General features: G+C 41.1%; 1 protein-coding gene across 1 annotated transcript in view; it reads left to right on the top strand.

Moving 5' to 3' along the window:
* The window catches only part of opn5 (opsin 5), a 105,887-nt gene extending 80,049 nt beyond the window's left edge, over positions 1 to 25,838 (top strand). The window contains exons 3-6 of the mRNA XM_041805950.1: positions 9,906 to 10,076; positions 12,652 to 12,986; positions 15,069 to 15,313; positions 24,988 to 25,838. Of these exons, the coding sequence (XP_041661884.1) occupies positions 9,906 to 10,076; positions 12,652 to 12,986; positions 15,069 to 15,313; positions 24,988 to 25,054 (818 nt within the window). The 3' untranslated portion in view covers positions 25,055 to 25,838. The remainder of the gene's footprint in view (positions 1 to 9,905; positions 10,077 to 12,651; positions 12,987 to 15,068; positions 15,314 to 24,987) is intronic.
* Positions 25,839 to 27,004: the final 1,166 nt, after the last annotated feature.

The following is a 27,004-nucleotide window of genomic DNA, read 5'->3' as shown; positions in this document are numbered from 1 at the left end:
AGTTTAGAAATAAGTGAGGTCCAGATTTTTGTTCTGTTATTCAAAGATTTTGAAGTGTGCAAAATAACAGCTACATTTATAGCTTCAAACACAACCCAAGCTGCACACCAGACACAGATTCACACAACCAGTGTTATTTCTCTCTCCTGTCTTGCCTCTCCTTTCTCCTCCCACCTCAGTCAGTGGTCCCTGTGTATCCCTAGATAAACTCAGTAACGATGTGCTGTGGGACCAGTAGGAGCTCAGTAGGAACACGTTTACAAATGAATGAGTAAAATGCACATCTTCCTCTGCTGCTTTGTCCATCATCTATCAGGAAGCAGTATCACACACACGGTGTGATCGGCACAGTGAGATGTTTTGGTTTTCAGCTCTAAAAGAGTCAGATCTCTAATCCTGCTGTCAGACAGAGCAGGATAGGCAGACGTTTCTCCACTATTTTGTTTTATTTGATTATTCTTTTAATAGCGATGATAGCAATGATTGATGGATAACTCCCGCAGTGTTGGCGTATTCTTGGCCTGTCAGCCTCCTGCAGCCCCCTCTGTGTTAAAAACCCGGTGTCATTTTCAGCTGCTTTAGATTTGAACCACAGATTAGATGAGTGGTCAACAGCAGATCTTTTCAGCTCTGACTTTTAGGAAGGGTAGAGTGCCTTCATTCCTCAGCATGATTTTAGAGGCTAATCCATGTTCATTTCCTCTCGAGATTTTAATGCTTGTTTTTAAAACATTGCATGGGTTGACACCTTCATATGAGTCTAAGCGTATGCACCAACAGTCAGAGAACTGCAGTCAACACACCAGATGCTTCTGTTGTTCTAAGATTTACTCTGAGAGCCCAGGGTGACAGAGAGTTTACTGTGACTGCTCCTAATCTGTGGAGCAGTTGACCTCTCAGCATTCAACCGCTCCATCCAGTAAAAACTTCAGATCCTTGCTTAGAACTCACTTATTTGCTCTGTTGTGATTTACTGTGCATTTATGCTGCATTGTATTCACATTTTTAGTGTAGTATTAAAGACTGTAAGCCTTTGACCAACCAAAGTTGTTTTAAATGTACATTATAAACAAGTTTGACTCATTTGACTAAAAGGTCACATATTTGACCCCTTTAAGACAAGTCTATATCGGTCTCAGAGGTCCCCAAAACATGCCTGTGAAGTCTGTTGCTGAAAAAACACTCCAGTATTGGATCTTTGTGTCACAAAAATAATCACGAGTGATTCTGGTGTTTCCTCAACAAGAGTGTTTAGTAGAATTTTCACACAAATAATAAGCATTTTACAAAATATGCATTTACAATGCTTCTTACACCATAGGAAGAGGTAGAGGTAACACTCGCATTTTCTTTAAAACAAAAAAAGATAAATAGTGTCAACTGTAATAAATCCTTTCCTTAATTTTCTTTTTAAGCCAAAAATATGTCTTAAGTGCTTCAAAAGCAAATATTCGTTCCCACACTAACGCTAAATGCATAAATAAAAAAAACATATAAAACAGTAACATCTTTTCAACACGTTTCTGCATCAGTTCACATGAGAAACAGAAGAATAATACAGGCCACACTACACACAGCACAGCTACGGGTCCTCCTGCAGCTCTGAGCAGGGGCTCGCTTACTAGCAAAGTACTCTTCACAAAACCTGACTTAAACTTACTCAAAACATTACAACATAATCACAAACTCTAGACATGTTTGAAAGTTATCTCGGACATGTTAGCTGTATTTTTGACTGTAACATACCTGAAACGGGGGAGAAATAATCACAAGAGTGATTCTGTGCTGTCTCCTCATCAAGAGCGTTTAGTAGAATGAGGAAAAGACTGTCGCTACCCGATCCGTCCCAGAATCCCTATTTGTACTGCACATGTGCAAACACATGTCTACATCCGCGTCTACATAAATTAATTCTAACCCTAACCCTAACCAGTGGCATATAAATGCTAAACCTAACCCCAGGAAGCTAATTATATAAAATATAAACCTACCCCAATGAGCTTCCCCTAAATCTAACCAGTGGAAAATAAAATACTAAACCTAACCTAGCTTCGATAGGCTGCCCAGCAGATGAGACGCATGTTTGCACATGCGCAGTAAAAATCGGGTTTCCGGGATGGATCGGGTAGCCACAAAGACCGCGTATCCCCCTAGCGTTTCTGTGAGGCAAAAGCATCGATCACAGATGATCTTAGCTCAGCCTTCTGAGTAGAGCAAAGATAAACATTACAAATCTCACCTTTAACATTAATGAAGGAGGTTAATTATGTATTTAAACCCTATTTTAGCACTTAAACTATTTATTTTTATATCAACTGATTTTAAAAAGGAATTTAAATGTTTTTAGTATTTTTAGTCACTTTAACTGAACTTCTCTTATGCATATATCATGCTCTTGAACTTAATCAACTTTTTGATAATCTTGCATATCATGAACTTGTTTTTATCCTTACCTATTCATGCATAACGTTTCAACTTGTCCCATTTGCAGGTCTAAAAGCCCCTCTGTTTCAGCCCTGCTCAGAACAAGGTGTTTCTGTGTCTGTAGCTTTAAATGTTTCTGAGCTGTCTGACTCCGCCCCTCTCAGGAAATGGATGTGGCTCTCCTGACCCTCCTCTGCGCTGGCAGCTGAGAGGAGGGACAGGAAAGGAGGGCGGAACTTTCTTCCAAGGGGGGAGGGCCAACTGAACCTGGGGGCGGGGCTAACTCCCAGCATGACATCATAAAGGGGAACATCCAAGAACGGCTTGTTTCAGCACTCGGCTCAGGTGTGCTCAGTCTTCTGCTGCAGTAAAGGGAGAGCTGTACCTGAAGAGTTGGCAGGAGAGAGAGGGAGAAAACAAAACAACAAAAACACAAAACACAGCCCTCCTACATGCATTTTACTTGTTTTAGGATCCACATCTTCTCAAAGGTTTGCTGCATTTGGGAAAATCATTAACATGGTGACAGTCAGTAGAAATGTACGAGCACAGTGCATCCAGAAAGTATTCACAGTGCTTCACTTTTTCCACATTACAGCCTCATTCTTAAATGGAATAAATTCTTTTTTTTTCCTCAACATTCAACACACAACACTCTATAATGACCATGTGAAGAGAGCGTCTGTGCACCGCCATTTTCAGATCTCTCCAGAGATGTTCGACTGGATTCAGGTCTGGGCTCTGGCTGGGCCACTCAAAGACATTCACAGAGTTGTCCTGAAGCCACTCCTTTAATATCTTGGCTGTGTGCTTAGGGTCGTTGTCCTGCTGAAAGATGAACCGTCACCCCAGTCTGAGGTCAAAAGCACTCTGGAGCAGGTTTTCATCCAGGATGTCTCTGTACATTGCTGCAATAATTTTTCCCTCAATCCTGACCAGTCTCCCAGTTCCTGCCACTGAAAAGCATCCCCACAGCATGATGCTGCCACCACCATGCTTCACTGTAGGGATGGCATTGGCCAGGTGATGAGCGCTGCCTAGTTTCCTCCAAACATGACACCTGGCATTCACGCCAGAATGTTCTTTCTCATGGTCTGAGAGTCCTTCAGGTACCTTTTGGCAAACTCCAGGTGGGCTGCCATGTGCCTTTTACTAACAAGTGGCTTCCATCTGGCCACTCTACCATACAGGCCTGATTGGTGGATTGCTGCAGAGATGGTTGTCCTTCTGGAAGGTTCTCCTCTCTCTACAGAGGACCGCTGGAGCTCTGACAGAGTGACCATCGGATTCCTGGTCACCTCTCTGACTAAGGCCCTTCTCCCACGATCTCTCAGTTTAGACAGGCAGCCAGCTCTAGGAAGAGTCCTGTTGGTTCTGAACTTCTTCCATGTACAGATGATGGAGGCCACTGGGCTCACTGGGACCTTCAAAGCAGCAGAAATTTTTTTGTACCCTTCCCCAGATTTGTGCCTAGAGACAGTCCTGTCTCGGAGGTCTACAGACAGTTCCTTTGACTTCATGCTTGGTTTGTGCTCTGACATGCACTGTCACCTGTGGGACCTGATATAGACAGGTGTGTGCCTTTCCAAATCAGGTCCAATCAACTGAATTTACCACAGGTGGACTCCAATGAAGCTGTAGGAACATCTCAAGGATGATCAGTGGAAACAGGATGAACCTGAGCTCCATTTTGAGCTTCATGGAAAAGGCTGTAAATACTTATGTACATGTGGTGTCTTAGTTTTTTATTTTTAGTAAATCTGCAAAAAATTTCCAAAAAACCTTTTTCACATTGTTATTATGGGGTGTTGTGTGTAGAAGTTTGAGGAAGAAAACGAATTAATTCCATTTTGAAATGAGGCTGTAACATAACAAAATGTGGAAAAAGTGAAGTGCAGTGAATACTTTCCGGATGTACTGTATAATGAGCGGGGCTGAATTCCTAGGCATTCATACATCAGAAGAAACCACTTAAAAAAGGTTTTTTTCTCCAGAACTGAAGCTTTAAACGAATAAATTATATTTCTTTCTTAGTAGAAAAACACCTTTTTTTTTTTTTTTTTTAACAAGGGTTCATGTTGGCAGCTCCTCTGTCACAGTGTCGGTCAGACTTTCAGTTCAATGATTTTTTATGCTTTCATCCCAGCACCGTTAAATCTCTGACAGTGTTGTACTGATGATTAGACAGAATCTGATGTTTGAGACCACGGTGATGCAGCAGAACGTCAACATCCTAGCTTAGGTCTCTTTGACTTTATTAGAATCCTGACACTTGCTTCACATTGTTGATATAGACATCTGCGTTGAACTGCAAAGTAAAACCCCAGTTCCAAAAAAGTTGGGGCTCTGTGTAAAATGTAAATAAAACTGATTGTCAGATCTCATAAACCCATATTCTGTTAACGAGAACAGACATATCAGATGTTGATGCATTGTTCCATTTCATGAAAAGTATTTCCTCAGTTTGACATCTGGTATGTTCTATTGTGAATAAAATGGGTTTGTGAGATACTGAGGTAAAATATTCATAGGCATTCCTAATAAAATATCATTCCTGTTCTTTGTTGCTGACGAAAACTTGAATATAATTACGTCCCTGTGGAATTGTCTCTCAAATAAGCACAACTTCTTTGTCCGATAAATGTGAAGACGAGCTTTTCAGTCCTTTCGCTGTGAAGATGTTGAGGAAAAACAGAGCATGCTAGTTGATGAAGAAGAATTGAACGTTTGAGTCCATGGTCAGTCCTCGATGTGAGGATTTCCTCTGCTCGCACAGAAACAGACTGTTTTTGTTCAGCAGCAGGTCAGGGCATCAGCGGTGTAACTGATTCTACATGGAGACATGATAACAGAGAGGATGTACTTAGAGTCTGTGTTTGTTCAGAAGTCAGCAGCACTGTCCATCTCTCTTTTTTAAGTCTTGAACTTGGCATTCCCATATCCTGTAAATTCTATGAGCAGAGTAAGTTATCATGGATTGCTCTGTAGATATGAATAGATTATTATTGACATACTTCAGTATTGACTCATAACAGCGCCATAGGGTGTCAGACCTACTCAATACTGTTGTGTTCTTTGGCCACTTTATGCCCAGCTCCTATGCCCTTCTAAAAATGAACTCTTAAACAAATTAAATAGAAAAATGAGATTTGCAGGCTCTTTAATGCACACTTATTCAGATCCTAATTATTAAAAGTGTTCTCCAAAATGTCCAAACCTTCACATGCTAAATTATCAGCATCTGAAGTAAATGCTCAACTGAAACCATTCCAGACAGATCTTCACGTTCTAACAGTTTTACTGTTTTACAGGTTCAGAGCAGCACTCAATAATGCTGCTGTTAAGTAAGGGTTAATGCCAGACAACGTGTCCAATTATCAGGGATTAATGGATGACGTGAAGTCCATTAATCTCTGATAACTGGATGCCTCGAAGGGCATTAACCCGCTTATACCATGGTCAACGAAAATAATTAATAAAACTACTTATTTATAATTTCATATGTTTTGTGATCAAAATAGAAAGTTTTACTAAAACAACAATTTCTTTCCCCTAGCAATGCTTAACTAATAACTGGAATAGCCATTCCAATCCCATAACGTTCTTAGGGAATGTAAACGTTGTTCAGTACTCCAGTAAATAGGACGGGCCATAGATACCAAGTCACAATGGAACAAAAAAACTAGTCTGCTCAGGTCACTTTCTGAACAGATTTATCAATGAAAAGACATGAAGACGAGTGAGACTGAGGGCTCTATTTTCGTACACCAGGCGCAGGCGCGGCGCACCTGCCCTGCGCCGTGCCTACGCTGCGCCAACGGGGTGTGTCCAGGGCATTTTGCAATTTTCGTGCATGGCGCAGTCTGGCGCGGTGCGGCGCGGCACACCCACGCCTCCGTCCCTCCCACTGGCGCAAGTGGCAAAGAGGGAGGAGAGAAGGCGTGAGTGGGTTTAACACAGCCAAGTGTAATCTTCACCAATCAAATGAAGGCCTCTCCTTGCCTCTAAATGCGCTGCGGGCAAGGTGCCAATTTCACCTCGCCACCACCATGGACGAAGACAGCAGCAGCAGCTCCAGGCGGCCAAACTTCTCCCAGGAGGAAACTGATGTGCTGGTCCAGGAGGTCCAAGCTCGCAGTACCAGAATATATGGTAATGCTAACAGACCTCCACGGGCTGATGATGCAAAAACTGCCTGGGAGGAAGTTACTAATATTGTCAATCAAGTTTGCCCAGATATTCTGAGAGCCGCTGCCCATGAAAAAATGGTTCAATGATGTAAGGAGAAGAGCCAAAAAAAAAAAAGGCTGTCAGAGTAAAGAAGGCACACAGTGGCCACCAGGCTGTGTATCAGAGGCCACGATGCACGTCACCGTGTGGACCACCTCGTGGGACAGATGTAATCTGTTCCTGTGTCATGAATAGGAGTACAAAATGAAGTGACTAATCCAGGCATCATGCTTGTGATCCACCTGCATTCCTGCTCTGTCATCGCCAAATAGGAGAACCTTTGGTGATATATTCTCTCCCTGTATCTCCTCCTCATCCTCCTTGCAATAATGTACTCCATCTTTTTAGATCCCGTTAAGAATAAAGATTAAAACAGAGAAATATGGGCAATCACAGGTAATCCTTTAGACACCGACTGACTTACATTTATTCAGCGAGCGTCTCTCTCTTTTTTCTTTTCTTTTGAATTTCATGAGATGAGAGAAGCCGAATATATACTCCGTATCGGATGTCGTGGCTGTTTGTGGTTGGCTGAGAGATGTGAACTCACTAGTTTTTATCACTCCCAGCTGCCATCAGGTTGAGTTTCAATTACGTGTGACAAACATCTTTGATCTGACATCAGATGAGATGGGACAATTTATATAGATACAAGTGTATATGCTGGTTCAGACGGTTGCATTAAATAGTGGTTGCTGTGATTGTTTATTGCATTGAAATGTGCCTGACACTCTGGAAACCTGCCTGTGAGGTTTTGGTGACGTGTGCGCACTGCGCGCCTGACAGCCAAATTACCACTTCGCCTGTGCCGAGATCAGACCAGGTTGGAGCTGGCGGGCTTTCAGCGCACCTTCCGCGCAGTGTTTTGGCACGAAATTGTCACTGCGCCAAGCTAAATCTGTCAACACCTCCCCCTGGTGCGCCAACACACCCATCTTGGCGCATCCCGGTCTACCAAATTGCCAAATTGGCTGCGCACGGTGGTGTGCCGCACGAAATTACCACTGCGCGGGGTGCGCCACGCTCCGCCACCCTGCGCCACCTTGCGCTGCACCACAAAATTAGAGCCCTGAAAGTCATCTGTGGTCAGACTATAAACCTGTATGTTAACATGAACAGTCATCTGATAGAAAGCTTAGTTTTAGCAGACCAGCTGTTTGAATAAACAGAATAATTCCTTCTTCTGCACTATAAGATGTCACAATATGAAATTTTCATGTAATGGTTATTGTGACAAAAATTATCACGGTTATCATTATTATCACGGTATTGTTGAAATGTGCTCAAAATGTTCTAAAAGTACTTTTACACACACTGAAATCATTTAACCAATTTTTTTTTTTAAATAAAATAAAATAACACACAATGTACTTTGGTGGCAGAACATTAAAATATTAACATCAAACATACACATGTGCATTAAAGATGGAACCTCTCTCTCTCGCTCTCTTACTCTCTCTCTCGCTCTCTCTCTCGCTCTCTCTCGCTCTTTTGCTCTCTCTCTCTCTCTCTCTCGCTCTTTCGCTCTCTGTCTTGTTCGCTCTAGCTCTTTCGCTCTCTCTCTCGCTCTTTCGCTCTTTCTCGCTCTATCTCTCTCTCTCTCTCACTCTCTCTCTCACTCTCTCTCTCACTCTCTCGCTCTCTCTCTCTCGCTCTCTCTCGCTCTTTCGCTCTCTGTCTTGCTCGCTCTAGCTCTTTCACTCTCTCTCTCGCTCTTTCGCTCTTTCTCACTCTATCTCTCTCTCTCTCGCTCTCTCTCTCGCTCTTTCTCTCGATCTTTCGCTTTCTCACTCTCTCTCTCGCTCTCTCTCTCTCACTCTCTCACTCTTTCGCTTTCTCTCTTGCTCGCTCTCGCTCTTTCGCTCTTTCACTCTCTCACTCTCTCTATCGCTCACTCTCGCTCTTTTGCTCGCTCTCGCTCTTTGCTCTCTCTTGCTCTTTCGCTCTCTCTCTCTCCCTCTCTCTCTTGCTCTTCCGCTCTCTCTCTCGCTCACTCTCGCTCTTTCACTCTCTCTCTCGCTCGCTCTCGCCATGTTTTCAAACTGTGCACACACACCAGAGTCTCAGAGAGCGCTGCTCCTTCTTCTTCTATGGTGTTTAACGACAGCTGGCATCCATGAAGTTGCATTACTGCCACAGAGCGCTGCGGCTTCTCCAGGAATTGAGCAATATCACCGTGAGTTTTCAAAGTGTGGTAATCAAACACGGTTTTAACTGTAATTAAAACTTGAAACGGTAATACTAACCGTCTCGAATTTTACCGCGGTTTATAGTGATACCGCTTATGGTTACATCCCTACTGCTCTATGAGGTCACAGACGTGAAACAGAGCTGTCCAGGCCCTGCAGGTGCTGATTCTCCATCAGACACGTCAATATTTATCAGATATTATCATGCTGGTTTATCAGAAGCATTTCCTTTGGCTCTAAAAGAAATAATGGCCTCTTTTCTTTTCTTTGTGTTTTTTAAATCCTCTGACAATAGTTTATAGCAGTTAGAACAGGAGGGAAGTGAGTTTTTTGCGACACTCACCTCTCAGAGTTAAGGTGAGCCTGGAAACAAGATGTACGTCAGATATAGAAGACAAGAGCGTCCTACGTTACGCTGATTATGATGCGACAGAGAGCATGAAAGAGGGAGTGCATGAAATAGAGCAGGCACGAACTACTGAACCAGTGGGGAGAATCTGGTCTTCCTGACTGAACTTACACTAAGCTTCATTAAAATGTCTTTAATGAATCTCTGCCAAAGATCACCTCAGACACTCTTTCAGTCCAGGAACCTCTCCTTGACAGTTCTTTGAACTGTTTCAACTTGTTTGTGGATTTATGTGTTGCACACAAACAACAGGAAGGAGAAAAAGTAGGGCAGGAAGCTGTGAGGAGAATTCACAGTTGGCACTGAAACGGGTCGACAGCAGGAAATCTTCAAACACAGCCAAACGGGGCAAATCTAAGGGTAAACAGGGAATGTTTGTCTCGTGATCAGGGGTCCGAGGGAAGTTCTTACAAAGTCTAAACTCAGGATTAATTCATACAATAAAAAGTAATCACATGCAATTATGAAAAAAACTCTGAAAACTGATTTCAACTTTTCATTCACTGTTTTTATAGTTAAAATGGAAAACTGCAGTTTTAGATTTGAAGACAAAGTTATTTACTCACCTGTTTTCCCCCCTACCAGTTTGTTCCCTCTTTTAATCAACTTCGTTTTTTCTTATCTTCCTCTTTCTGTCTTCACCATCTCTGCAGTGACAGGAAAGCCCTTCTTCATCGTCTCTAGTTTCTCCCACCGCTGGCTGTTTGGCTGGGAGGGTTGCCGTTTCTATGGCTGGGCAGGCTTCTTCTTTGGCTGCGGAAGCCTCATCACAATGACGGTGGTCAGTCTGGACCGATACCTGAAGATCTGCCATCTCAGCTACGGTACATATGAACGTCTGAATTCTGTGTTCACTAGTGCCTACAGGTCATCAGCAGAGAATCGACAGCATTTGTTTCTGCACTCTCAAACAACCACACACACACACTGCTCTCACCCAGTAAACAAGGCCTGACTTCATCTATAAATAAATCTATGGAATGCACAACATGGGGCAAACTGGCACATGCCGCCTCCCAGGCAAAGTCTGATCAATAAAAATAACCCTGCTGGTCAAACGTGTGCATTTGTGAACAAACTCTGACATTTGCCTGCACACGTACCTGGAGGAAGGAGGATCTCAGCAACACAGACTACGTGGTGGATGTATGATATCTCTTAACTATGTACTGTTCACTGCTCAAAAAGTAAAGTTAACACACACTCATCACAGTGTCACTCTCAGTCAATCACACTTCTGGGATATCAACCTGTCCAGTTAGGAAGCAACACTGATTGTGAATCAGTTTCACCTGCTGTTGTGCAAATGTGACAGACAACAGGTGAAAAGGAGAGACAATTAGCAAGACAACATTATGAAGGAATGGTTCTGCAGGTGGAGGCCACGGACTTTTTCCCTCTCCTCATCCTTTCTGGCTGATTTCTGGGTACGTTCGCATTTTTCCAGTGCCCTCACCACTAATGGTAGCATGAAGCCGTATCTGCAACCTACAGAAGAGGCTCAGGTAGTGCAGCTCATCCAGGGTGGCACATCCATGCGTGCTGTGGCAAAAAGGTTTGGGACTAGACACCAGCAGGACCGCTATCTGCTCCTTTGTGCCAGGAGGAACAGGAGGAGCACAGCCAGAGCCCTACAACATGATCTCCAGCAGGACACTACACCGCATTCGAATTTATTATGCAAGTGATTTTTTTCTCAGATTTTCTTAAATAGTTGATGCAAATGATGGTCAGCATGATTTTCAAGTCATCAAAAGAGCATTATTGTAATAGTCCAAAAAGGTTCATTATGTCTATGCTTAATGCTATGCTTATACTTTCTTCTATAACACACAAAAAAATTTTAGTCCATACCTTTACGTTTTGATGGAAAGCTTCCGTCCTCGTCAGAAGTGTCATCTGATGATAGTGTGACGTGTCCTTATCAGCTGATCTTAGGGAGGCTTGGTCATCCTGTCAGATTTTACAGGACGATCACGCCTCCTGCTGTCTGGTTGCTCCTCCAGGACGGCGCTCCAGGTGTGTGACAGCATGTATGCCCCCTCATCCCAGTTCATCGTCCTGTGGGCCCGCTTCCTGATTTCTATCGCTTCCATAATCCAGCCTTGGTGTCTGTTGCTTTCAGTGCAGATGACTTTGCCGTTATCCCAGTCCATAATGTGATTTTTCCCTTTTGCAGTGATCTGTGATGGCTGATTTAGCGTTTTCTTGTAATGCCTTGTCTTTTGTTGCTCGTGTCTTTCTCTATGGCCCATTTTGGATACTGGCATTCTTTTAGTGCGTGTTGTATGTGTCGTTCCTCTTCTTTTCTGTCCTCTTCATCTGTCACTAAACTGGCCTGGTTGGACATGTTCTGACTACTGATAGTTTGTGGGTTTTTCTGATGTCCATAATAAATATTGATCTGTGTGAGTAGGTTTTCTGTAGATCTTTATTTTGATGTCCCCATTGTCTGTGTATTGTATTTTTATGTCCAAAAAGGCTATGGATTTATCCGTCTCCTCTTCATGTCTGAATTTTATTTTCCCTGCACTGTCCACTGTGTTTAGATGGTCTGTGAGTTCCTGCGTGCGTCCTTTTTTTTTTTACCTTTTCCAGTATGTCGTCCATGTACTGTTTCCATAACGTGGGTCGGCATTGTTCAGGGGCAGATGTTCCTCTCCTCCAGATCTTCCATGAAAAAAACGCACATTATGGCTGACAGCGGGTCCCCCATGTCAAAGCCCTCTTTTTGCCGGTAGATGTCAGTAGATACACAGACTACTGGCTTTATCTTCTAGTTCGCCTCTATCTTCAGGATGACACCTGTGCATCCTCAAAGACACCATGAGGTGCTCCAAACTGCCCCTGTAGGCCGCCTCCATTTTAACCACATAGCTATGAGTTTGATGGTAAAGATGCTGTGCACATCAATGTGTTAAAAATCACAACACAACTGAACAGGATAAAATAATCAGATGAAGCTGTGACTAAAGAGGGGTTATCTGCACGCTCAGCATTTCCATAAATATACAGTGTTTTGGATCAACTTGGTTGAATATAAACCTGCTTAAGATTTCAGTGAGATACTGAAACCAATCTCATAACACTTTTTGGCTTTTTGATACAAAATATGATTTCCATGAGATAAAGTTAGTGGTATTTATCAATAGATCTGAAGGATTTTGTAGTCAGGATTTATTCTGCCCACACTGGAGCTGCTGTCTAGGTAAGAATTAAAAAGTTGGAGCAAAGTTGAATGGACTTGGTAAATGGATCCGTCTGAAAAGGTTTTTCAAGTCTCCACTCACTCACTTTCACTCTTCACGTTACATCGATCAATGCCCACACAGCAGGAGGGTCTGTTAGGAATGGTTGTAATGTTTTTCACTTTCTCTTCATTGTTGTCTCTTCTTCCAGGAACGTGGCTGAAACGTCACCACGCCTTCCTGTGTCTGGCATTTGTGTGGGCGTATGCAGCGTTCTGGGCCACCATGCCCCTGGTTGGCTGGGGAAACTATGCACCCGAGCCCTTCGGGACTTCCTGTACGTTGGACTGGTGGCTCGCACAAGCTTCTGTCGCAGGCCAGAGCTTCGTCATGTCCATCCTCTTCTTCTGTCTCATCCTTCCAACAGGCATCATCGTCTTCTCATATGTGATGATCATCTTTAAGGTCAAGTCCTCCGCCAAGGAGATTTCAAACTTTGATGCCCGCATCAGAAACAGCCACAACCTTGAGATGAAACTTACAAAGGTGGGTTATAGGCTGATGAGGATGGAGTGGGGCACAGTGAATACAGGGGCATCTCGAAAAGAGAGAATTTCATGAAAATCTTCATTTTTACCCTCTAATTTAATTCAAGAAGTTAAAACTTAAAAGTATTAGAATATCACCAAACATTAGTCCATAAAAATGATTCATAACAGAAATGATGAGCTTTTGGAAAATTCTGCTTATTTATGCACTCAGTGGGTTGGAGCTCTTTTTGCACAAATTAGTGCATTAATGTGACAGAATGGAGCTGTCATTTTAGAGCTGAACATTGATGAACGCTTTTTTATGCTTCTTTTGACACCTTTAATCAAATTCTACCAACTTTATCCCTGTTTTTCACATTTTAGCCATTTAAGTTTTTAGTCAGTTTTTTTTTGTCACTTAAACCCATTTTTGCCACTTTTTTTAACCACTCTCAAACCCACTTTTGCTGTTGTTTTGCTACTTTTTTCCCACTACTTTTCAGCTGTTTTTGCCTATTCTTTGTCTAATCATGTAGTTCAGTGTACCCATCATTAACATTGTTAGCATTACTCATAAAAAGGTAATTCTGTTTTAAGGGGAGAGGGCTAGATCATACCAAAGCATAAATTAATAAAACTCATTTTTTGTTGCTTTGATAAGACTGGTTATTATTCAGGTTACAGCTTAACTCAACAAAAGACCATGACCATGACCATGACCCTGACCTCCATGGTCCCCCGTGGATGGCCTTGACTGTAACATTAAAATTTAAAAAGTCTATCTTGGACTAATATAAAGACGGTGTGCCTTGAGATTTTGGCTTAGCCTTAGGTTTCAATCAGGCGCTGTAATACAGTACTTTAATACCAAACCAGTTTCTGGTGGTTTTGGCTTTACTGTGGTCAGGTGCCAAGTCCTGCTGGAAAGGAAATCAGGATCTCCATAAAGCTCCTCAGCAGATGAAGGCATGAAGGTCTCTGAAATCTCCTGGTAGACGGCTGACAGCGTGAGCTCTGGACTTTATGGAGACCAGTGGACCAACATGGCACCCAAAACCATCCCTAACCCTGGACTTCAGGGACCTTGGTCTCTGTACCTCTCTGCAGGGCCATAGCTAGGGATTTTGAGCCCCCAGAAAGAATATTACACAGCCCCCCCCCCCATAACTGGCTAGCAAGAAACAAATGTTGAATAACTTTTTACATATCTTTGCATTTTAATATGTTTTTGAGGCATAATTTTCCCATTCATGAGCAGTATTTGTACTATTGTTAAACTGAATTTACTTGTATTATTTCACAGCACTGGACTGTACCATTCAGACATTATTAAGGGAGGGGCACAGGCCCCCCAGTATTTATTTTACTTTATTTGATACACATTTCAGTCTGTTGACCCATTCATTGTGTCACTTTTGATTCAATAATGAAACTAATAAGAAAAATAGATAAAAACACACTTTTCATTACAGGCTCCTCAAGGGCCCCTCCCTACTGTGGGCCCTTTCCCCCCCCTGCCTCTCTGATCCTCCTCCAGACTCCTGGACCTTCATTTACAAATGAAATTAACAATTCACACTGATGTGAAAACAGGACTTTGGACCACTGAGTAACAGTCCAGTTCTTTTTCTCCTTAGCCCTGAAAACAACACGGGTGCCCCGTCACCCGGACCCATCCGTGTGTAGTGGCTCTGATCCACTAACTCCAGTCTCAGTCCTTTTGGAGCTCCCCTAAGTTCCTGAATGTGCTTTGTTTGACCATCCTCTGAAGGCTGAGCTCATCCCTGTTACTTTTACTACTTTCCTTACCAGGAGGTTCATCTTTCCATGAATCTTCTTTGACGCAGCCTCTGAGAACAGCCTGTACTTTCAGCACTGACCTTCAGAAAAGGCTTGAAATGTTTCACTTAGCATACATGGAAATGTAACTTTCTGAAGTAAATCACAGGGAAAAATGAACTTTTCTTTCTATTCTAATTCTCTGAGATGCACCTGTATGTATGACGTAAAACAGAGAACTGATGATATTCAGAATCGCTCACTTAGGCATCAGAAAGACAAATCTGTAATCCAGACTGTATTCTGTATGGTCTTCCAGGTGGCAATGTTGATCTGCGCAGGCTTTTTGATAGCCTGGATCCCATATGCAGTTGTGTCAGTGGTGTCGGCGTTTGGTGAGCCAGACTCGGTGCCCATTCCCGTGTCTGTTGTTCCCACTCTTCTCGCCAAGTCCTCCGCCATGTACAACCCCATCATCTACCAGGTTGTGGACTTGAAAAATTCCTGCACAAAGTCCTCCTGTTTTAAGGCTTTGACGAAACGCCGACATTTTAGAAAGTCAAGGTAAAATACATCTTATTTTCTTTTGGTCTACTTTAAGAAGATAAATGAATTCATGGTTCAAAGAGCTGCATGCTCCTCTGGGACAGGCCCAGATGACTCCTTACATGCCCTCGTTGATCTTGCCTCTCTTGTTGCTGATGTTTTAACCTTGAAAGCAGCTTTTACTGTCATGCAGAGGTGTCAACGGTATTCATATTCATTCCTCAGGTAGAAGTATAGATACTAGGATTTAAAAAGACTTCTTGTCATGGGCTATGTTCCATTCAGCTTAAACACTTCCAAGAAACTCCAGGACACAGCTGATTCACTTCCATGAAGTTTACTGGGAATTTTGTGAAACTGCAACATAGTACAATGAGATGTCTATATCATTAATCAAACCAAGCACACGGTATCTGGAAAAATAATACAGCTCAGCTACCTTAGCTCTGTAGCATATATGATAAAACACAAACAAGCTAGGAAAAACAACCAGCAGCTATAACTATTGAGCTAACCTAGCCTAGCACAAACTAAATTTACATCTTAGCTCTCTCAGTAATCTTGTAAAATTTGAGATAAGTAATAACTTAACATTATATGATGAGATACTTCCAGACGTTGCCTTAGCAAAAAGGGAGAAAGAAAAACGATCGACTTAGAAGCTGACGACTGGTGGAGCTCACACATGCCTGTAGCTGATTACCGCATGGCAATTTTTACTTCCTGTTTCCCAACATGCGCTGGTACTGCGTTACCATGGTGACAAAGATAAACAAACCACACTGAACTGCTGAAACAAAGTAGAAAACACATTTTCAAGTGGCATGACACTTCTGTAGAAGTTGAATTGTCAACTCAAGCTTTTTACTCAAGTAAAAGTGTAAAAGTTCTAGTTTTAAAACTACTTAAAGTATAAAAGTCAAAGTAATGTAAGGGGGAAAAAATGCCATTGAGGACAAAGGCTTAGGCCACGCCACAGGGGGCTATAGTTCACTACCTCACCTCTCCAAAAAACGTTTTTCTAAAGGCCATAATGACTATAATGTTATATTAAAATGTTAATGTTGAAACATTTGGGATGCTCCTGTTTCAGCTGCATTTATGCCCATTGAAAATGAACACATTTTAGTACAATGAAAATACATTCAAGAACCATGTATGTGTGCTACTGAGCATTAACGTGTTTCATGGAGCAGAAGATACGGTGACTAGTTGCCTATAAGTATTGGTCTTCCTGGTTACCAGCCTCCTGGCTGGTGAGTGGTTGGGACATTTCGCTCCAGTTCTCTTGAGTCTCTGTCACGGACATCTTCGCACTAGGCTACATACATCTGCTATTTCCTTGCTGGAGTGTGACGTAATTTGTGTCATGTGCGCAGGTGCGATGGATCGCATACAAACCAATAGGGTGTCGGAACTGTATATGTTTATACTTCTCATCCAGCCACAGTCAAACTCACTCTATCTGGACAGCACGATTTATCTGGATAGGTGAAATGAAATAGGAGTAACGAGGCTATTTTTAAAATGTGAGGAGTAGAAAGTACATATAATTGCATGAAAATGTAAGGAGTAGAAGTAAAAAGTAGGCTGAAAAATAATTACTCCAGTTAAGTATAGATACCCAAAATTTCTACTTAAGTAAGTTATTGAAGTATTTGTACTTGGTTACTTAACCCCACTGCTCTCATGTTAGGTGCTGTCAGCTTTCAGAAGCCTTCTCCTGCCACTAAACTTTAATGGGAGCTTATCTGCAGTCACCATTAGCATTATGAATGTTTAATTTAGCCAGGGTTAGTCCCACTGATCAGAAATCTCTTTTTCAAGGGAAACCTGATCAAGAATGGCAGCAGTTTCATCAACAAACACACTCAGACTGATACAGTACACATGAAATGATGGAAACAATAAAACATCAGTTAAAACAGTGGCATTAGTCTGGATTTGAACGTCTTCGCTAGGGATTAAAAAACCTTCAGAATCACGAACTTCTGTAACTTAAATTCAGTCGGCAAGTTCTGCTGAAAACCAACAACAAGCTGCACAAAGTTCATCGATGGCAGGATGCGTTAAAAAAAGGGAAAGATAATCTGTAATTTTGCTGATAATGGCTTTGTAAATGAAGATTAATGCCAAAGATTACGTACTCAGTTAATAAGTCCAGCTGCCTTCAAGGTCACTTTTTCAGGCCTTTCTAACAAAAATATGTGCCCCTGTCCACAATCCCCTCAAGAATCAGAAAAATCCATCCCCTCCCCCTCTCTTTCTCCACCTTTCAGAAAATGTGTGCTGAAACAAGCCGTTCTCAGATGTTACCCTCATGATGTCATGTGGGGAGTTAGCCCTGCTACCCCAGGTTCAGTTAGCCCTCCCTGCTTGGAAGAAAGTTCCACCCTGGAGGATCAGAAGGGCCACATCCATTTCCTGTGAGGGGCGGAGTCGGGGCGGAGTCAGACAGCTCAGTAACATTTAAAGCCACAGACACAGAAACAGCTGCTTCTGAGCAGGGCTGAAACATGCAGAAATCAAACATCCAATACTTGAGTGTTTTTACAGCAACAAACTTCCCAGGCATGTTTTGAGGACCTCTGAGAACAATATAAACTTGTATTAAAGGGTAAAATATGTGACCTTCAAAGTACAAAGTACAATGGTGAGTAATAAATCCACAATTAGTGATAAATCTCAGAGCTCCATGATCCACACTGTCCAACATATGAACAAGTATGGGGATTGAAACCCTTTTTCAAATACCTGAAAATCAACAATGTTTTAGCTCATCGATACTGTGATTGGGTCTCACAGGCTCTGTGATGGTACATAACTTCAACATATAACGGATGTAGAAACACACATCCATTCTTTTAAGGGGAACATAAATGAAGAGACACCAGTATTATGCTTCACATTAAACCGAAATGTGGAACCTTCAACTGTCAGCTTGAGGAAGACAGACTCCTCCTGCACTGGGAGTAACAGACACCCAGTATTAGTATTTATTATTCAATGTTTATTTGTATAGGGACAATTATGAAGCAAGTAAACCGTTGACACATACTACAGCATTTGTAGCTTGAGCTAATTTGCAATGCTCGTCCCTGGCTGGGCTTTTAAAATAAATACAATCCCCAAATACACACAGTCACAACATTAGAATGGCAACAAATTCACACAAAACAAGCACAACATTACAGAGACAGAACACAGAGACATAAAATACATGATCACACAATGGTACAGAGTTAGAAAGGAAGTGCATAATCATCCATGACTGCAAGACTGAGTCCTCTTTAAAAACAGTCCTAGTTTAAAATTAGCCCAGTTTGAGCTTGAACAGAGAATGCTGTTTTATGAAATGGTACATTACAGTTTCTGTGAGACGCTCCATGCGTTACAAAGCCAGATACTCTGAGGGGAACAATGAGGTGACTGAGCACCTGGGGGGCCTGATCATATCCCCCTCTTCAGCTTGCAGACAGTTTTCTTCTTCAGCTGCTCGGATAAATGCTGAAAAGTGCTCCAAAGTCTTGTTTGTTAAGAAACCCGTGGTGGGATTGGCAGAATTGACGATAATTTAAAACTTTATGAGCTGAAGAGGGAAAATATGGTGCATTTAGGTAACCTCAGTAAATTAGATGACTGTGTGATATATGTTATGATATGTGTAAATGTCACATAAAAATTGAAAACTTTAGATTTTGATGAGAAACTTCAGTAGATACAGCTGTGAATGTGAAGAATGTGTTTATATTAAAATAGATGTGGCAGACTGAATCACAGCTTTTTAACTCAAGAACTACCCAGCTAAGACCATTTAATGTAAATAGTTATCATCATTTTGTCTTTCCACCAAACTATAGAAAAGTATCAATAGTCAAATTTATAAGGACTCTGATCAATAAGGAGTATTGATAAGTGTATCAATAATCAATAAAAATGAATGATTCCCATCCCTACATACAAAGACTCTGAGCAAAGGCATTAAACTAGGGGTGTCAAACTGAACCACAGCAGGGGCCGGATTCAGGATTCAGGACTATCCTGAGGGCCTAACAGGGTCAGCTTTTTAACCAGAAACTGTCAACCTCATTTCACCAGTAATAAAATATGAAAAAAAAAACTTAACACTGGTGAGAAATATTTTTTTTTCATTTAAAAGTTAGAAAGATCAGTTTAAAGGCTCACAATCTGAGAAAAGTAAATGTATTAGTTTAAAAAGGTCAAAGCATGATACTGAAATTGAAATTTGATATTTTTTAAGGTGAACACATTATAAAGAAAGTCAAAATCATGATCCTAAAAGTTGAAAATATTAAATAAAATTTGTATTCATGAAATTAAAAGTCAATACATTATTCAAAATTTTATATTGTAAGTCTAAAAGGTCAAACTGTGGGATTATGAAGTCAGAATTAGGAGTTGAAAATATGAGATAAAATACAAAATAAGCGGTTAAAAAGGTCAAAACATCACTTAAAATTTAGAATTATGAATCTAAAAGCTCAAAATATTATATGAGAAGTCAAAATTCAGAGTTGAAATGCTCAAAGTACAAAATGAAAAGTCAAAATCCTAACTCTGAGTCCTTATTGTGAGATGTAAAATTGAAAATATAAAACACAAAATAATTTCTTTTCCCACATTGCTGACTTCTTATCTAAATATTTTTACTCCTTACTTTATCGGATTTAACAAGAATATCTTAAATCATCAGGATAATTTCATGTTTTTATACTTGAGGAAATCTGCTGACCTCAGACTGATAGGACAGGACAGAAATATGAGATCATCTTACAGGCCGGATTTAACGGTTCCAGGGGGCCAGATTTGGCCCCCTGGACGTTGAGTTTGACACCCCTGCATTAAACTTTTCCATAATATAATAAAAAGTTGACTTAACTAGTCTCTTCTTGAATTAACAGGAGAAACAGGACTGTAGTAAAAACCAAGTAAAACCTTCAAGATGTAAAGATCCTGATTTTAGTTTTAACTGCATTCAGAACATGCCATGCGCCATGAAGGCACATGGCAGTAAATAACCATATCATCAGCATAAAAGTGAAAATAAGCATTTGGAACATTCTGTCCAAGGCAATTAGAGTAAAAATTAAATAAGAGTGGTCCCAAAACTGAGCCTTGAGGTACCCCTGTGTGGATTTGTAGTTCCTCTGATGTAGCACCTTTTGACTGAACAGCCTGGGTTCCTCCAGTGAGAGAGTTTGCAAACCACCGATCAACATGCTCTGAAAACCCATCAGCTTAGAGACGATCCAATGAGAAACTGTGATCCACAGTGTCAAAGACTTTAGAGAAATCAGACATTGTTTATCTAAAGTCTCATCTCTCTTCATTCTGACCTAGCATCCTCACTGATGATGAATCCAGAAAGTTCAGGTCCACAGGTAATGCTGACTGAGTTCAGAAGTTGTAACTTAAACTTGTGTGCGGTCCTGTTACTCGAGTAAGGATGTTCTAAATGTAAAACTCAGAGCCCTAACAAAAACCATCATTCACCCTCAGAGTTAACGGCCTGACTGAATCCTTTTCTACCGACTTTCTACATAAGGAGCATAACATGTCAAATGAAACTTGGCTCTAAAAGAAGCTCTTGGCTCCTGCTGCTTTCTCATGTATAATGCTAATTGAAACGTCAAAATAGACCGTAAGCTGTTGAACTGATCAGACCCATATCTGCTATCCTTCTGAAGCTGATGCCGAGTTGTTGAGTTCTTCTTGTCTCTAGACTCTGCAGGTCTGGAGGAAGCTTGGAGGACAGCCTCAGGGTCCTATGGAGAACAGTCTCTTGTGTCATAGCCGTTCTTGTGTGGCAGTGGGAAAGAGAAAAGATAATCCAGCCTCTGTTTGGACATAAATAAGAGAATCTATTTTTAGTCTGGAGGATTAATGATTCCTGAGAAAAAATACTCTTTAATTGAATCCAGTCTTGAAAAAGTTCAGCAGTTAGCTATATTTGTTGAGCAATTGAAGTAAGCTGAGCATTGTAATATTTTTACTTGCAAACTACAAAGCAAACAGTTTATTTGTTCCCTCTGTCTCCTCCACCCTGCTGAGCCCCATGAGTATGGGATGAGGTGATGGTTGTGGATTTACAGCCCAGAGATCAGTATGGTACTGTTTGATTTATGGTTATCTCTCCAGAGAGTGTCCTCCGTTTCACTATCCTTCTGACTTCAGGCACACTCGCCATCAGAAGCCTTGCAGGCAGGAAGTCAGAGTGAATTTGTGTAAAAAAAATTTAAGCAACAGAGAACATTTCATTTTGCGCAGGTCTTTCAGATGAATCAGACCAAGTTGTCACAAAATAAATGGACTAAGATAAGTTAAAACCCAGATCATCACCAGAAGACCAGAGGGCCTGTGTGTTCGGAATAGGAAAATAACATTTAGGATAACTTTATTTCAAGCATTTTTTTCATGCATTGCAGGGGTTAACTTTTGATCTTTGATATTTAGAGCATGTTCTGAGCAGTGTTTTACCAGAGTGGGGAGCTCCAGAGTTAAAATGAAGCCAATGCAAAGGTGTAGCAAACTGCAGTTCCTCCAGTGTCCATCTTAGAGTGGCTGCACATAAACGCCCCATCTTAACATTTCTAATGTGCAACAGAGATAAACATGTTTACAGCCTGCTTCAGAAGTGGCTTTGGTTGGAACAGCTTAGGTCACAGGTGTCAAACTCAAGGCCCGGGGGCCAAATTCGACCTGTAAGATGATCTCATATTTCTGTTCTGTCCCATCAGTCTGAGGTCAGCAGATTTCCTCAAGTATAAAAATGTGAAATTATCCTGATGATTAAAGATATTCTTGTTAAATCTGATGAAGTAAGGAGTAAAAATATTTAGATAAGAAGTCAGCAATGTGGGAAAAGAAATTATTTTGTGTTTTATATTTTCAATTTTACATCTCACAATAAAGACTCAGACTTAGGATTTTGACTTTTCATTTTGTACTTTGAGCATTTCAACTCTGAATTTTGACTTCTCATATAATATTTTGAGCTTTTAGATTCATAATTCTAAATTTTAAGTGATATTTTGACCTTTTTAACCAATTATTTGTATGTTATTTCATATTTTCAACTCCAAATTCTGACTTCATACTCCCACAGTTTGACCTTTTAAAAACAATTTAAAATTTTGACTTTTAATTTTATGACTAAAAAATGCATTTCATATTTTGACATTTTAAACTCATAATTTTGACTTTCTAATATAATTGCCTTAAAAACACATTATATTTCAAGTTCAATTTCATGTTTTGACCTTTTTGAACTAATACATTTACTTTTCTCAGATTGTGAGTGTTTAACCTTATCCTTTTAACTTTTAAATGAAAAAATCATTTATCAGCAGTGCAATTTTTTTTTTTTTTTTCATATTTTATTACTGGTGAAATGAGGTTGACAGTTTCTGGTTAAAAAGGGGACCCTGTTAGGCCCTCAGGATGGTCCTGAATCCTGAATCCGGCCCCTGCTGTGATTGAATTTGACACCCCTGGCTTCGGTCCATTTTTGCCAATAGTGGGTTCAAGAGAAGAGTGAACACTTGTGACGTGGACATCGAGGTGGTGACATCGTATAAACATTTAGGTGTACACCTGGATAATAAGTTGGACTGGTCTAAAAACATAGACTTTATCTGCAAAAAGGGGCAGAGTCGCCTCTTTTGCCTCAGAAGACTCTAATCAATAGACATCTGCAGTAAGATGCTGCAGATGTTTTACCAGTCTGTGGTGGCAAGTGTTCTGTTTTATGCTGCAGTCTGCTGGGGAGGCAGTGGAAAACACAAGGATGCAAGGCGTCTGAACAAACTGGTGAAAAAAGCTGGCTCTGTGGTCGGAATCAAATTGAACTCAATGGAGGATGAGGTGGAGAGACGCGCACTGAACAAGGTGGAGGCCATTCTGAGAAACATGGATCATCCACTTCATATCTCCCTCAGTGAGCAAAGAAACAACGGTGGTGGACGCTCCTATCCCTGCACTGCAGGACAGAAAGATGCAGAAAGTCTTTCATACCATCAGCAATTTAACTGTATAATTCTAAAGTAAACAGATGAGACTCCCAGATGATTGAATTTCCCCTCGGGGATAAATAACGTTCTTGTATTGTACTGTATTGTATTGTATTGTAGGAGGGATGTATGTCATGCAAAGTTAAAGTTCCAGTGATAAATAAAAATCAGTCAACACAGGGAAAGCCACCAGGGCTACTTTAGGCACACTCGGTCGAGTCATGGATTAAGTTGAAAAGCTTTTATTAGCTCAGGGCATTTCTAATTAAAATCCATGGATCAAAAAAACATGCCAACCAGATTCAACCTACAACAGTCCACCAGCCCTGATGAAGACCCTGTGGAGGTTCCCTTTTAGGACAGTTAATGCTTCACTCTTCAAAAGCACCTGGCCTTTACCTGGAGTTTACTACACAATGAGAGCACACGGTAACATCTGTCCTTCTGGGTGACTTGAATGAAAATCTATTTTAGAGTTGTCGTGTGAAAGGTAACTGTGTTATGAACCACCAGGCCAGATTTCAGTCATGAAAATCATTTCATGGCATATAAAATGAAGCTTCGCAATCACAACAAATGAGGTAGTAATATCTGCTCTAGGATGATGTGAGGGCATCGGTTAAATGAGCCTAAGCCACGCCCACTAACAAGAAAAAAAGATTATAATCCTCTCCTTCAGAGTTATGTGAAGTTAAGTCTCTTTCCTGTTTAAGTGACGCCTTTGTTGTTAAGTTGCAGCTGAAAACACTTTGTTTCCTGGGTTTTCTCTTCAAAATAAAAGTTCTTATTGATGATTAGCATTGGAGGCTTTTATTGTGACAGATTGGGCAGGAATAGACCGAGGCTATCATCAGATACTTAACTAAACTTTAGCGTTGCATCGCCAACAGACAGGAGAAATTAAACAGTGGCTGCTTGTAAAGAGACAGACAGTAGCTGCTTTTCCATTACCCTCAGAAGTGTGTAAAATATTAATAGCACAATAAAGAAACTGTTTATGGAAACACCTGAATTTGGAAAAACCTCTCAAACATCGCCAAATAAAATGTTACACTCTCACGAGGAGGTTTTTCAGATGTTGTGATATAGGAATATATCCCAAAAGCACAATGGAAACACTTTTTCTGTATTTACACGTCACAGGACGTAACGTACGGTGTCACATGACCAGTTCACTCCGAGACAACATGACCACGGGGGGTGAAGTTTTTTTTTTTTACCTCAATTGTTTCAATTATATTTAAGAAAAACCTCACTGAGCACTGATTGCGCCCCACGTGACTTGCTTGGTTATTCTCCCCCTCTGAATGGACTGCAGCAGTATGTACCGCTGAGCTTGCAGCTTTGACAGGGGAAGCACCAGAAACATCAGAACTGTCTGCAGCACCTGATAAAGGTTTATTTCTAAGTACAATAAAGTAGAAACAAAGATAATATAAAGTTCAGACATGAGTGAGTAGAACAATCCAAAATTTTCACGTGAGGATGAGTTGAAAAAATGAGCAAATGTTTTCTTTATATATTGTCTAAAATAGTATGAGGTAATGTGTAGCGATGGTGTTTGTATCACCTGGTGTGATAAAGTTGAGATATTTCATGCATATTGTTTTCTGTGATTTTCCTGCTCATGTTCTCTCTTTGCTGCTGTCTTCCTGTCTGCAGGTTCTATACCATCTCTGGATCCTTGAAGGACACTCCAGCTGCCAAAGAAGCTCACATTGAGTTATGAGACAGACACTTAAGACTGAGTGACCCTCTTGCCTCTGTGCTTTGGACCGTTGGCCTTGTTTCCCGCCCTTTGTGCCGTTCCCAATCACATGCTGCCTGTCACCAGCTATGACACTGTCGACCTCTCCTCCTTGTTGCCAATGGTTATGAAGTATGCCTGTTTTTGCACCAGTGCTGGACCTTTGTGTGCTTCCTGCAGATCCCCACTACATCTTTCCTGGAAACACGTTCCCCGTGGAGTTACATTGTCCTAGCAGTGGTTAAACATACAAGTGATGTGTTGTGTGAGCTTCTTGATCTCATTTTTCAGTGTTTTGAACATGTGTTCTGTCAGTATGATATAAAAAAAGCACCGAACATTAGTCTCCTGCTATAACTACAGTCGTTGTCAATATATACCTAAACTCAGGTTTGAAAGCTTGAGAAGTTTCCAACCAAAGTCAAATCACTCCTGGAGCTATAACTTTTATCAGTCTGTCTGTAACGTGACAAAATTAGTCCATTTTGAAGTTTGGATTTTATTAAAACTGCAGAATGATGCTTAAAACCTGCCTGACGGTGCACTAGAATCAGGTTAAGGCTCATTTATGCTCTGTGTCTCATACACACATGGATATGGCTATACTCTGCATGCATTTCTTCAGTCTTTCAACATGATTCCTGGCTCCTTATGGCAGCGGTTCTCAACGTTCGGGTCAGGACCCCATTGTCCGAAACACTTGAGAGGGGGTCTCCAGATACCATGAAAAACTAGAAAAACACTCAGAGTGCAGAGCTCTGCCATTAGCCCTATCTCCCAATAGTGAAGAATCCTTTAAAAACATTCCTGGATCCAGACGGTTATCCCGATCGCTCCCAAAATCTAATCGCTTCTTCCTTATGCCATTTCTGACATTTCCTGAAAATTTCCTGAAAATCCATTCATGACTTTTTGAGTTATGTTGCTAAAAAACTAACAAATGAACAAACAAACAAACCCACCCGATCACATAACCTCCTTAGCGGAGGTAAAAAATAGGAATATTTTTTAACTTACACTGTTTTTCCACTTTACACCAATTTTGCCAGCTTTTAACCCATTCTCATCACTTTTTTCCCCACTATTTTGCCAACTTTAAAAAAGTTAAAAAGATAATTGTTTCTTGATAAGAGTGGTTATCATTCAGGTTAAATCTACAATACCACAGCTTAACTGTACATGGACCATGATTTTGCTGGCCTGGAGTTTGGCTGGGCCATTACCCCCCCTAATGGACGGCGTTGAATGTGCATGGCTGTTCAGCCACCTCCAGATAAAGTGGGGTCTCCAGTCTCTGGCACCTTTATTTTGGGGGCGTGGGCTGAAAAGGCTGAGAACCCCTGCCTTATGGACAAAATTGACAACACTACCATATCATGGTGCAGTGTTGAGTCGTATAGCTAACAGTCAAAGCCAGACCAGTAAAGACCGCTGATTATTTCAAGAGTTTTTCAGGAAAGATAGCGTGAGATGATTTGGAACTAACAATATTTATACAACGTTACCGACACTGGGACAGACGGCTACATCCGAACATGAGGGCAGAGGGCGTTTAAGAACGGAGCATCAGTTTGGCAGCAGTGGAGAAGGATCCAATGATTGTTGTAACCTCTACCCTGAAGTACAGAAGTATGTGGATAGTGATTGTTATATATATTTTTAATAAATTGATCTATTCTTGTACATTAAAAGAGCATATATAAGCCTATACAGCATAACTGTCCAGCTCAAATCACCATGTGGACAGAAACATTTTCCAAAGGCACAGAATCTCCCTGTCCTCTGTGATAGTGCTCACAGTAGACAAATCACTAAAACCAGCTGAGAATTCTGCATCAGATTATATTTGTTTGAATAAGATCCATCAGGTGGAAGGAAGGACACTGATTCTCTGCTCACAAACGTTTACATGCTTTTTAATTCAAGCTATAC

The sequence above is a fragment of the Cheilinus undulatus genome, linkage group 14 (assembly GCF_018320785.1).
Source record: "Cheilinus undulatus linkage group 14, ASM1832078v1, whole genome shotgun sequence".
In the NCBI taxonomy this organism is placed as follows: domain Eukaryota; kingdom Metazoa; phylum Chordata; class Actinopteri; order Labriformes; family Labridae; genus Cheilinus; species Cheilinus undulatus.
This window is presented reverse-complemented; position numbering and strand designations above follow the sequence as displayed.